This window comes from Piliocolobus tephrosceles, chromosome 4, assembly GCF_002776525.5.
Source record: "Piliocolobus tephrosceles isolate RC106 chromosome 4, ASM277652v3, whole genome shotgun sequence".
NCBI lineage: Eukaryota > Metazoa > Chordata > Mammalia > Primates > Cercopithecidae > Piliocolobus > Piliocolobus tephrosceles.
Window position 1 is genome coordinate 118,160,712 of NC_045437.1, and position 13,475 is coordinate 118,174,186.

The 13,475-nt window shown below is 50.5% G+C and overlaps 1 protein-coding gene across 1 annotated transcript in view; it reads left to right on the top strand.

Annotated features, from left to right (window-relative positions):
• The window catches only part of SH3PXD2B (SH3 and PX domains 2B), a 118,504-nt gene that overhangs the window by 93,926 nt on the left and 11,103 nt on the right, over positions 1–13,475 (top strand). Inside the window, exons 9-12 of the mRNA XM_023218943.1 lie at positions 3,416–3,533; positions 6,547–6,773; positions 9,770–9,819; positions 10,835–10,960. Of these exons, the coding sequence (XP_023074711.1) occupies positions 3,416–3,533; positions 6,547–6,773; positions 9,770–9,819; positions 10,835–10,960 (521 nt within the window). The remainder of the gene's footprint in view (positions 1–3,415; positions 3,534–6,546; positions 6,774–9,769; positions 9,820–10,834; positions 10,961–13,475) is intronic.

Sequence of the window (13,475 nt, forward strand, 5' to 3'; positions counted from 1 at the left end):
TAAAATCTGTTGGTTTGCTCTGTGTTTGTGAGGCCCGCCAGGCACTAGGCAGGGATAACACAGGGTTACCACCAGAATCAAGTCAGATTAAGGGGTAGTGATGTGGTGCGTGGAAACTAGAACCCCTGAGATGGTGAATGATGACCACCATGACAGCATCTCTGTCGGGCACTCGTTGCTGTCCTGTTTTACAGATGAGGAAACAGGCTCTGAGAGGTAGGGAGACTTGCCCAGGGTCACACAGCTAGAAGATGGGAGCGAGACCACATTTTCTTGAGTGTGTACATTTATTTTCTTCCCCGGACCACAGGTAGTACTTTTGTTTTTTTATTTATTTGTTTATGTTTTTTTTTTTTTTTTTTTTTGAGACAGTCTTGCTCAGTTGCCGAGGCTGAAGTGCAGTAGCACAATCTCAGCTCACTGCAACCTCTGCCTCCTGGGTTCAAGTGATTCTCCTGCCTCAGCCTCTCGAGTAGCTGGGATTACAGGCGTGCACCACCACGCCCAGCTAGTTTTCGTATTTTCAGTAGAAACGGTGTTTTGCCATGTTGGCCAGGCTGATCTCAGACTCCTGACCTCAAGTGATCCACCCACCTTGGCCTCTCAAAGTGCTGGAATTACGGGATTACAGGCATGAGTGACTTCGCCTGGTCCTTTTTTTTTGAGATGGGGTCTCGCTCTGTCACTCAGGCTGGAATGCAGTGGCACAATCATGGCTCATTGCAACGTTGAACTCTTGGGCTCAAGTGATCTTCCCACCTCAGCCTAGCGCCTCTTTATAATCATGCTAGGAATGCAATTATGTCTACTAGAAGCCTCTTCACCCAAGTTCACGGTTAATACTTAGGATCTTGGTCTTCCTAAGATGCCTGGGGCTTGGAATAGACTCAGAGGTAATGCTCTCCTGGATGGGGACATGTGCTTGGTGCCACCTTTGCCTCTACACATTGTGGTGCTTTCTTCTCACCTGTGCCCTCTGCCCTTCCTCCCACATGCTGCCCATCCAGTCTCATGGAGGTATTGGTCTCTGCCCCGGCCTGTGGGCCGCCGCCGGACTCTGGGGGACTTGTATGCCATCAGCTGGCGTCAAGGTGCCTACCTCGGAGTTCTCTTCCCCGTTTGGTGTTTGGAGCCAGGTCCCTGCACCTGCATGAGCCTCCCTGCTCTGGGACCGCCCGTGCCTGTTGCATGTGAGAAACAGTGATCTCATCTGTCTCGTGTGACATGTATGTTGTTGGCATGTGGGTTTGGGAGGAGCGAGCCTTGGGTATTTCTTGGCCTTGGGGCTCTAAAGTTTCTCAGGTTAAAAAATGATGCCTGTGGGTTTCTATAAGGCTGAACCAGTGACCTGGTCCTTCATTCAGGCTCGTTTGAGTTGCAAGGGAAAGAAATCCATGTAAACCAGGTTAAGCAAAAGGGGAAATATATTGACTTATATCACTAAAAAGCCCAGGATAGGGCTAGCTTCAAGCAGAGCTGGATCTGGGGGTTTGAAACTGTCATCAGGACCTGGGACTCTCACCACCTCTCTGCTTGTTGGCACCATTCTCTCGTGATGACAGCAATTCCAAGTACCTTTCAGGGACATCACCAAAGAAAGAGCTTCTCCTTCAACACAAGTCCTAGGATTGTTTCCAGCTGACCCAGTAGGGTCACTTGCCATCCATAAAACCAGTCACAGTGGCCGGGAGTTGCAACGCTTTGGCCAGGCCAGGGTCCCACACTTACTCCTTCCCTCCAGGAGGTGGTGAGCTTGGCCTCACCTAAGCCATGGCAACAAAGGCTGGTAGCACCACCAGAGGAAGGGCAAATGCACGCTAGGGAGGAAGCCCCCGCAGGCCTGCAGGCTACAAGGTCTTCCACCCTCTGCTGTGTGTGCAATCACTGAGCAATCCACAGATCCCAGAGAGGAACGCGGGTGGTGGAAAATCTGTCCGTGCAACTCAGCTGAAGGGTGCGGGACTCCAGGAGTCCAGGCTCATAGGACTGACTGCCCTCATTCTGGGACCCAAGTGGGCACCCTTTTCTGCCCGAACCAAACAGAACTTCTGTGTGCCTGGATTCTTCCGTCCACCCCTCCCAGCCCAGCAGCCCAGCCTGCAGCTTCCGTGAAGTAGGGGAACAGCGGACTGTACTGAGCACAGGATATGTGCAGCTCGAGTCAGCTCAGCCCCCACCGAGCAGGTCAGCAGGCCAGATCAATACATAAATAAACGCCCTGTGTGTTTGCCGCCTCCCTCTGTACCAGCTGGGCAGGCTGTGGACGGCATGTGGTGTTTTCCCAAAGAGATAGTGTCTGCAGCAGCATGTTAACCATGACACCAGGCCACAGCTGGCTCAGGCACTCACCAGGGGCAGAAAAGTAACCAAAACAGGAGAGCCCTTTCCTCTCCTTGCTGGGCTCCCTTGAGATACACATCCATTTTTCTCCATTTCAGCTGCCAGAGCAGATAACACTGGGGGTGGGAGCTGTTCTAGCTCTGTGGGACACCCTGCCAGTGAGCAACCTGCCCCGCCAAGCCCAGGCCCTCCAGGGCTACTGTGGGAGGGACGCAGCTGGGGGCAGCTCTCAGGGAGGAGGGTGAGGCTGTAAGGAGGATCCCACAGTTTCAGGGGTCGGGGGACCACAGAGTGGGATAGAAGGCATCCCAGTCACACGAATGAAAGTTGAAGCTTCGAGCATCGTTGGATTCAAAGACTTGAACATAATTAATAAAAGTGAAAATCAGCTACCAGCAAGGTCATGAAAATCATGAACTGTGTCTTCCTCGGTAGTGATTTCAGCCTGAAACCCTGCACTGCCAAAGTTCAGCTTCTCCCTGAACTCTCTACCAGCAGGAGCTGGTAAGGAGCCACAGACAGCTTAACCCCCTCTGTGTGAGCGAGGTGGCTCCCATCAGACCTTCAGGTCTTGCTCATTTGCTGCATATTGACTGATTTGCTCAACATTCCAAGCGCCATGCCCAGTGCTGGAGACATAGGAATGAACAAGACAGACAAAGCCCTGCCTTCCTGGAGCTCATATTCCAGCAAAGGAAACAGACACACACTTACGAAACACAATAAATAAGTCAAATATATGTTGAGTTACAAGGTAATTCCTGGTATGGGTGGGGGGCAATAAACAGGGATAAGGGGGATGAGAATGCCATGGCTGGACATACTGTAGAAGCAGGTGAGGCGTGAGGCTGAGTGTGTGGCGCTGAGGAGTTTCAGAGGGATCGAGACCTGCCATTTGTCCTGTGTTCTGTTGCTGCTTGCACAGGGCTGTCCAGGGCTAGGTCAGGGCCAGGGGGGGTGCCCAGAAATCTCTGAAGGAAATCTTCCCTCCGATGGGCAAGGGCATCCCAGGGATCACAGCATCCCAGGTCTCTTGGTGTCCTCTTCTGACCCCAGCTTCCTTTTGTCCCCACAGAGGAGAAGTACACGGTCATCTATCCGTACACAGCTCGGGACCAGGATGAAATGAACCTGGAGAGAGGGGCTGTGGTGGAGGTCATCCAGAAAAACCTGGAAGGCTGGTGGAAGATCAGGTACCAGCTGCTGCCTCCCACTGTTGCTGGGTGGGTTTGGGGCCACGTGGGCTCTGGCTTCACAGAGGTCAGTCAGTGATTGCATCTGGGTGAAGCTTCTGCCTGAACCATAAAAGGATACTTCTCTGTGTTGTTTGGCCTCTCTCCCTGCCCGTATCCTTCCCTAAAAGTCCATAATAAGCAAAACTTTCTTCAAACACACTGAACCACAGATAGCATCAACCCTGTTAAGCAAGGCTGGTTTCCACCTCCAGATGTTTCTCATAATGAGGAATTGGAGGCCGAAACTGCCCCATGTGAGTGACAGCCCCCTCCAGCCCCATACTGAGAACAAGATGGTGCATAAACGCTCATGGACTGTAATTCATCCTAGGCTAATAATCTGCCCTCATCTCTCAAAGTTCATTGGTGAAAGCAGGGCATCTGCGTTCCAAACACCTTTGACAGCCCTTTCACCTATGTGATGAAATCAGAGCCTCCCAGGCAGGCAGGGTGGCCAGCTGGTCCTCGCCTTGCCTGGGACTTCCCCAGTTTTAATAATGAAAGTCCTGGGAACCCCTTCTTGATCACCCCCAATAGGCAGGGTGTGACCATGGGAAATTAGGGCAAGAGAGGAAGCCAAAGTCCCTGCGATCTAGTGTCTGCGCCGTGATGTGTGGCAGGACATTTGGGCCATTTCCAGGAGGCTAAGCATGTAGCACTGCATTCATTCATTCATTCATTCATTCAGCAAACACCAAGAATCTCTGCTGGGCCCAGCCCTGTTCTGGGAGCTGAGAAGTCGACAGTGAGCAAGACACAGGAGCTCACACCACCCAGTGCAGAAGACAGACTCATAAACAGTGATAGAGCAGGTGGTTGGCCGTGTTGGAGGGATGCATGGGGACTTTGGTACAGAGAAGAGGGGCTTCTCAGCCTGGGGATCAGGAAGCCTTCCTGAGGGAGATCTCAGAACTTAAATTTGAAGAAGGATAATGATAGTAATAGTGTATTAGTCTGTTTTCATGCTGCTGATAAAGATATACCCAAGACTGGGAAGACAAAGAGGTTTAATTGGATTTACAGTTCCACATGGCTGGGGAGGCCTCAGAATCATGGCGGGAGGCGAAAAGTACTTCTTACATAGCATCAGCAAGAGAAAATGAGGAAGAAGCAGAAGTGGAAACCCCTAATAAACCCATCAGATCTCATGAGACTTACTCACTATCACGAGAATAGCACAGGAAGACCAGCCCCCATGATTCAGTGACCTCCCCCGAGTCCCTCCCACAACACGTGGGAATTCTGGGAGATACAATTCAAGTTGAGATTTCAATGGGGACACAACCAAACCATATCAAATAGCAAACATGGGCCGGGCACAGTGGCTCATGCCTGTAATCCCAGTACTTTAGGAGGTAAGGCAGGAGGATCACTCGAGGCCGGGAATTCAAGACCAGCCCAGGCAACATAGCAAGATCCCATCTCTGCATAAAAACCTTTTAAATTAGCCAGACATGTGATGCATGCCTGCAGTCCCAGCCACCCGGGAGGCTGAGGCAGGAGGATCACAGCCCAGGAGTTTGAAGCTGTGATGAGCTATGATGGTGCCACTCCAGCCTAGGCAACACAACAAGACACCGTCTCTAAAATTTAAAGACTTAATTTTTTTTAAACTTTTTTAAAAGGATAAGAAACATATATTGAATAGTATGTGTTATCTTGCTGCATAATGAATTGTCCCAAAACTTAGTGGCTCTGGAATTCAACAGTGGCTTAATTAGTCTCAAGGTCGCTCCCGAGGTTGTAGTTAGGATGTCAGTAAGGGCTGCAGTCATCTCGAGATTTGGTTGACGCTAGAAAGTGACGGTCAGGATTTCAGCCCATTCCCTTCTCACCCCAGAGTCCACTCAGCACTGCACATCACCTCCCATCTTATGGCTCTGTGTCCCCAAACAATGAACTGTGTCAAACTGAGGGTGTGGGTTATATACAGCCTGGCACTTTCTAATTAGGATATTCCCTCTCAGAGCGTATTTTAAGATTGATAGACACTAAACTGCAGATTTCTACCTAAATGTAGGGATTGGGAGAGATGTACCCAACTGGCTGTCACAGCTGGTGTGACTGACTGCCGCATACCCCTGGTCTAGATTGACCCCTCTGGTCATTGCTATTAAAACTGAATTCTGGCCAGGTGTGATGGCTCATGCCTGTAATCCCAACATTTTGGGAGGCCAAGACAGGAAGATCACTTGAGCCCAGGAGCTCGAGACCAGCCTGGGCAACATAGCAAGACCCACCCCATCTCTACAAGAAATAAGAAATAAATAGCTGGGCATGGGGATGTGTACCTGTGATTCCAGCTACATAGGAGACTGAGATGGGAGGATCGCTTGAGCCCAGGAGTTCACGGCTGCGGTGAGCTATGATCGCACCACTGCACTCTGACCTGGGCGACAGGGAGACCCTATCTCAAAAACTGAATCTCTCCTGCAGAGGATTAAGTGATGATGACACTCATTGAATTCCCTTTTGGGAGGACACTGAGCTGATCTGTCAGGGCCTCAATCACTCTGTGTTTAGTGATGGCCAGCTGATGCTTGGCAAGCCCTGGACCCATCCCTCAACCTGCTAATCCCATATGAAAACATGTTTAATCTCCGTGTTAACCAGCATGAACAGATCTCCATCTGTCTATGCCAGGCTTTGGCCCCAGAGCTGGGACTGCTGGGAAGGGGCAGCAAAGCACAGAGATTCAGAGTGCAGGCTGGTGCCCTGCTGGCTGGGTGGGACGTGGTGGGTGCTGTGAGAGGGGCAAGTAGAGGCCGGGTTGGAAAGGCCTTGAAAATGCCAAGCTGAGGGCTTAGGCATCATCAAGAGGAAATACACAGTGTGCCAACCTCTGGCCCTGGGCAGTCACGACCCTTCGTTCCTGCTTCCTGGGACCCGTTGTGTGATTCCCAGTAGGAGCAAGGCTTCTTCCTTTGGGCCTGGCGGAGCAGTTTGACAGCATCCTTCCTCCTCCTCACAGGTACCAGGGCAAAGAAGGCTGGGCCCCCGCCTCCTACCTAAAGAAGAACAGTGGGGAGCCCTTGCCCCCGAAGCCAGGCCCCGGCTCACCCTCCCACCCAGGTGCCCTTGACTTGGATGGTGTTTCCCGGCAGCAGAATGCAGTGGGCAGGGAGAAGGAGCTGCTCAGCAGCCAGAGGGATGGGCGGTTTGAAGGCCGCCCAGTGCCCGACGGCGACACCAAGCAGAGTGAGTGACACCCGCCCGAGCTTCTAACACTCGGGACCCCCTGTGTGCCAGCTCTGTGCTCAAGGCTTCTCACATCATCCCTCATCCTCACAGTAGCCCAGCTCCTCCCTCATCCTCCAGATAAGAAAACAGACACCCAGAAACCCTGGGTAACTTGTTCCAGATCATTCAGCCCGTGAATTGCAGAATCTGAGTCAAGAGGCATTGCTGGCCGGGCACGGTGGCTCACACCTGTAATCCTAGCACTTTGGGAGACCGAGGTGGGTGGATCGCCTGAGGTCAGGAGTTCAAGACCAGCCTGGCCAACACGGTGAAACCCCATCTCTACTAAAAATACAAAAATTAGCAAGGTGTGGTGGCGGGTGCCTGTAATCCCAGCTACTCAGGAGGCTGAGGCAGGAGAATCGCTTGAACCTGGGAGGCGGAGGTTGCAGCGAGCCGAGATCGTGCCATTGCACTCCAGCCTGGGTGACGAGCAAAATTCCATTTAAAAAGAAAAAAGAAAAAAAAATGGGAGGCGTTGCTTTCCTATCCTAGGTTGCGTTCTTTCTGCTATCTCACAGTGGTCACACTGGCTACTGTTTTTCAAGCACCTGCTACATGCCAGAAACCTTCTAATTAGTGTAATTGACTCCTCATAACTACCTTCGAGGAAATTACTACTTTTTATGTTTTACAGATTGGGAGTCTGAAGGGTGAGAGGCTGTGCCCAAGGTCCCCAGCTAGCAGACAGCAGGGGTGGGGACTTGAACCTGGGGAGTGCTGTGCTCTCTACTGCTCCGTGTGGCCTCGTTTCTAAGCCAGAGAAAGAAGATGACCCTGTGGGCTTTACTTCAACACAGTGCCTCTCCCAGCTTGCTTTTCAAAGCCTCCTCATGTATATTTTACCATTTAATGTTTCCAACACACCTGAGAGTCGAGTTCATTGCTGTTGTCGGCCTGGTCACACTGGCTACCATACCGTGTCTGCATGGGCACACTGGTGCCCAGGACTTATGCACTGTGCCCATGATCCCGTCTTGGTCATGCAGGGCAGGTGGACTCTGCTGTTGAGAAAGGACTTCCAGCTGGCCACAGAGATGAGGCCGCTGCCCCTGGCTGGGCTTCTCCCAGCTGTTTGTAAGTGGCAGTGAACTTCTTGAGTCCCTCAACCAAGTTTCATACTTTGCTCAGTTGCCCTGAGAAGTCACTGATCATGTTTCCTCGCATGCTGTGGCAGTTCTGCCCATCCCCGAGTTTGTGTGATTCTAATCTGCCAATCATGGCCAAGAGGATAGGTGTATTCCCATTAACTCTAGAGGAGCAAATGAAAATCTGCAACCTCAATGTCTTTGTTAGTGTATAGGTTCAGGCTGGGCACAGTGGGTCACAACTATAATCCCAGTGCTTTGGGAGGCTGAGGCTGGAGGATCACTTGAGGCCAGGAGTTTGAGACCAGCCTGGGCAACATAGTAAGACCCCCCTATCTACAAAAAAAATTTTTTTTAATTAGCTGGGCATGGTGGCACACACCTGTAGTCCCAGCTACTAGGGTGGCTGAGGGGGGAGGATCACTTGAACCCAGGAGATTGAGGCTACAGTGAGCTGTGATTGCACCACTGCACTCTAGCCTGGGCAACAGAGCGAGACCCTGTCTCTCAAAAATAAATAAATAGATAGATAGATAGATAGATAGATAGATAGATAGATAGATTGATTCAGATGCTAAAACAAAGACACCCCCCGACCACCACTGAATATACACATATACACACATCCAATAAATAATCTAGATATATATTTCTTTTTCACAAAACAGTCTGTGTGTATGTTCAGGGTTGATATGGCAGCTCCGGGCAATCAAGAGTCTTATTACTCTGCATCTATCTTGTTGCCTTCGTCCACCTGGTCTAGAACAGCTCACTACTAGTCCAGCCAATGAAGAGCAGTGCATTGCACTCCAGCCTGGGTGACAAGAGCGAAACTCCATTAAAAAAAAAAAAAAGGAGGCGTTGCTTTCCTATCCCAGGTTTCATTCTTTCTGCTGTTTCACAGTGGTCACACTGGCTACTGTGTGCACAGCTCAGAAGCTACACACTTTCTACTTTGTCTTACATCCCACTGCCAAAACTGAGTCACATGGCAATAGCTGGCTGCAAGGGTGACTGGAAAATGAAGTCTTTATATAGACAGCTAAGTGTCTTGGCCAATCTCTGTTGCTATTTATTCTAATAGAAGACAGGTAAATGGGAATTCAAGGGATTAGCAGTCTGCTCCACACCCCAACGCCAGACTACCCTTCTGTGTGGACCCGTGCTGAGCCTGGTCAACATTCTGCCCTTAGCCAGGAGCCTTGGACCACTGCAAAGTCCTCATCCTCCTGGCCCTGAGACCCAGAGCTAGGGCAGCCGCTTCCAGAGTATAAACCCCTGAGTCATCAGCCCAAGTGTGTTTGGGTCGGTGTGTTTGTGTGTGTATTGTTGCGTTTGGGTTGTTCTAGAGCACAAAACCAGGTGCAGTTAACATTCACTGCATGCCTGCCACATGCCAAGAGCTTCACAGATGTTTCCTTTCATCCTCACTGCTGCCCTGAGTGACACACATTCTGCCAGTTCTGCAGATGAGGGCCTTGTGGCTCAGAGAATCCAATCATCTGTCCGGTGCCAGCAGCTGTGAGCCTCAGAGCTGGATTGGGACCATCTCTGTGTTATTCTCAAGACTGCTTTTTGCCCTTTCTGGAGAATTTCCATGACTTGAGCATCCAGCACCATCCCCTTTCATTCCTGTGTAGAAAAGATCCAAGAAAAGCAACGTAGAGAGAGTCCGGAGCCAACTATGAGCCACGCGTGAGCAGCTCCTTCCTGGCCAGGCTCTTGTTGCAGGAAGGGTTGCAGTGGCATGCAAACGCCTGTGTTCAATCTTCTGCAGGAGAGAGTAGATCTGTCCTGCGCCCAGCTCAGGAATCTTCATCTGTAGCACTCTGCACATGAGTGTAATAAGCTCTCGTTTCTCCATAGGATCACCAAAGATGAGGCAGAGACCCCCTCCTCGCCGGGACATGACCATTGTAAGTGGACCCTTGCTACTGGGGAGTGGCCACTGACTTGAGGGCTGTGAGGGGTGTCCGCTAGCCCCTCGCACACCCCTCACCCTTCCGGAAATGCTCTCTTTCCTGTGCACACAACAGCCTTTTGAAGCAGGCTGCATAAATGCTAGTCCCACCCCCAGGTGGAAAGACTGAGGTGCAGGCAGGTGAAACAATTGGCCCACGGGGCCAGAGTGCTCCTGTGACAGTTGGGCCTCGGGACCTGCTTTCTCCTCCCTGGGCCCTTCTCTTGGTCTTAGATCAATCTTCTCAAGTCAAGCAACTTGAGGTCCAAGCTGAGATGAGACACAAATATCATGTGTGGTCCCATTCTCATATTCTGCGCTCATACTCCGTTTTGTAAAATTTGCTAGGTACCTTTTAAGCCAATACTTGGAACAATGGGTTGTTGGGTTTGGGGTTTTTTTGTTTGTTTGCTTTATTTTTTGAGACGGGGTCTTGCTCTGCTGGGGTTGTATTTTTTTAATGTCTGCTATTTATCAAGCATCTGTTGCGTGCCATGCAATGTGCTGAGTGCCTCACAACATTAATTTAATACTTGAAGCAACCCCACCAGGTAGACACTGTTATGCCCACTCTACAGGAGACAGAACTGAGGCTTCAGAGGGGGGTGATTTGCCCAAGGTCACTCCCACCATCAGTATTTCCAACCCAGATAGATCTACTAACAAACTTAAGCTCCTTCCACAACCATCACTGCCTCTTATTTCAGAGAATATTGTCTTGCTCCAGATTCTCATAATTGTACCCAAATGTCCCACGTTTCTTCCCATCGCCCTAAAGCTGATGGGCCAGTGAGGTCTCACTGAGGAGATGACAATCTGCATGGTCCTATTCATGTTGTCCCTTAGAATCCAATTAGGTCCCCAGCACCCCCTTGAGGGTGATTGCATGCCCCTGGCCCTTAGTCTCCCCCGACACAGGGTCGCAGGAGTGCACTTAGCATTGGCGATAACCCTGTGTGTGATCGTACCAGCCTCGAGGCCTCAACCTGCCGAAGCCGCCCATCCCGCCCCAGGTGGAGGAAGAGTATTACACCATCGCGGAATTTCAGACAACCATCCCAGACGGCATCAGCTTCCAGGCGGGCCTGAAGGTCGAGGTGAGCGGCCCTGGTGTTCCTTCACCTACTTGTGATTCCTGATTCCAGGCATCACCTCCTACTTCTCCCCTGTCACCTCCTACTTCACTGGGTGGGTGGAGGTGGGGCGGAGATTAACAGCTTTATAGTTCACATACCATACAGTTTACCAATTTGAAGTGTAAAATTCAGCAGCTTATGGTATTCACAGGGTTGCACAACCTTCACCACTATCTAATTCCAGAACAAAAAGAAACTCCTTACCCATCAACAGTCACCCTCCATTTCCCCTCAACCTGCCAGCTCTAGGCAGCCACCAGTCCACTTTCTGTCTCCACAGATGTACCTGTTTTAGACATTTCCTATAGGTGAAATCCCACAGTATGTGGTCTTGTGTGACTGGCTGTATGCCTTTCTTTACCACCTCCCACCTCCGTTCTTGCTTCTCCTCTCTCCTTTTCTTCCCACGCCCTCTGCTTGTCTACTTTGTTCCCTGGATTCTCTTCCTGCATTTCTCTTTCCTTTGCTCATGGGGTTAGAGCTTCAAGATATTTCTTTCAGCCAGGCGCAGTGGCTCACGCCTGTAATCCCAGCACTTTGGGAGGCCGAGATGGGCGGATCACGAGGTCAGGAGATCAAGACCATCCTGGCTAACATGGTGAAACCCCGTCTTTACTAAAAATATCAAAAAACTAGCCGGGCGTGGTGGCGGGCACCTGTAGTCCCAGCTATTCAGGAGGCTGAGGCAGGAGAATGGCGTAAACCCGGGAGGCAGAGCTTGCAGTGAGCTGAGATTGAGCCACTGCACTCCAGCCCGGGTGACAGAGCGAGACTCCATCTCAAAAAAAAAAAAAAAAGATATTTCTTTCTCATATTTCCAAGAAAACCTGTAAGGAAGGGGATGGCTGCTAGGGCCAGGGTTTGGAAAGCTTTGGCAAAGATGGTTCTTGAGACACTTTCAAAAGCAGGTGAGCCAGTCACAGGCATCACCAAGTTCACTCTATCATGCGTGAGAGTTGGTCAGACCGCACCCCTCGCCAACCTCACCTTGGGAGGCCGAGGTTTAATTTACTCTGCAACAAATAAAATACTCCTGGGTCACCTACTATGGTTGTGTGTGGTGGCTGCTTTTCTAGGCCCAGAAGAGTTGTCATCACCCTCCCCTTTCCTTTAAAGAACACAGCTCTGGTCCCTGGCACAGAGCACTGTCTGACAGCCCAGGGCAGTGGGCACCACTGATCAGTTCCCTGCAGCATACCTCTCTAGGGCCCCTCCCTTCCTTCCTGGCTGTACTCCAGGAAGGACTATAGCCTGCCTGTCTGCCCACCTTCATTCCTTCCTTCCCTCCTCCTTCCCTTCTTCCTTCCCTCCTTCTCTCCCTCCTTCTTTCCCTTCCTCTCTCCTTCCTCCCTCCTTCCTCACCTCCTTCCTTCCTTCTCTTTTCTTTCCTTCCCTCCTTCCTTTCTTCCATCCTCCTTCCTTCCTTGTCCCTTACTCCAGCTTGCCAGGAGCCCCACCAGTCACAACATCTGGCCCAGGCCTTGCTGTGTACTACAGTCAAGAGACTAGTTCTGCATCCTCTGGCCTCTGCTTCCAGAGACGTTGACGTATCTTGATGTTTCACTAAAAGGACATCCTTTTATGTTTTCTCTTTGCTATTATCTGAGTCAAGGGCTAAAGGGATAAGATTTGGGAAAATTCTGAATTATGTTTTAATCCATTATGCAAAAAACCTGCCCCTTCATACTCATTCTTTCTATGCACATGTATTGAGTGCCTAGTGTATCACAATGTAAGGATCATCTGAGACATCATCTCCTTTTTTTTTTTTTTTTTTTTTCTGAGATGGAGTCTCGCTCTGTCGCCCGGGCTGGAGTGCAGTGGCCGGATCTCAGCTCACTGCAAACTCCACCTTCCGGGTTTACGCCATTCTCCTGCCTCAGCCTCCAGAGTAGCTGGGACTACACTTTTTGTTTTTTTGAGACAGCCTTGCTCCTCTGTTGCCCAGGCTAAAGTGCAATGGCTCAGTCTCAGCTCACTGCAACCTCCACTTCCCAGGTTCAAGTGATTCTCCTGCCTCAGCCTCTCAAGTAGCTGGGATTACAGGTGCCCACCATGATGCACGGCTAATTTTTGTATTTTTAGTAGAAACGGGGTTTTGCCATGTTGGCCAGGCTAGTCTCGAACTCCTGACCTCAGGTGATCTGCCCATCTCAGCCTCCCAAAGTTCTGGGATTACAGGTGTGAGCCACTGCACCTGGCTAGATATTTTTTTTCTTATGATAGATCCATATGCTCTGTTTTTCTCTTCTCCAGTTTTGCTTCCTGGCTCATTGCAACATTATCTTAGCCTTCAAAATTCATTAATGGAACCATAGCGTTCTAGCAGTAGGGCTACTAGAAACACCTTAGTTACTTGTCTAGGCTATTTATCTTCAGGATGTGTGATGATGATGATGAGGAGGAGGAGGAGGAGGAGGATGATGAGGATGATGAGGATGATGATGAGGAGGATGAGGAGGATGAGGATGATGAG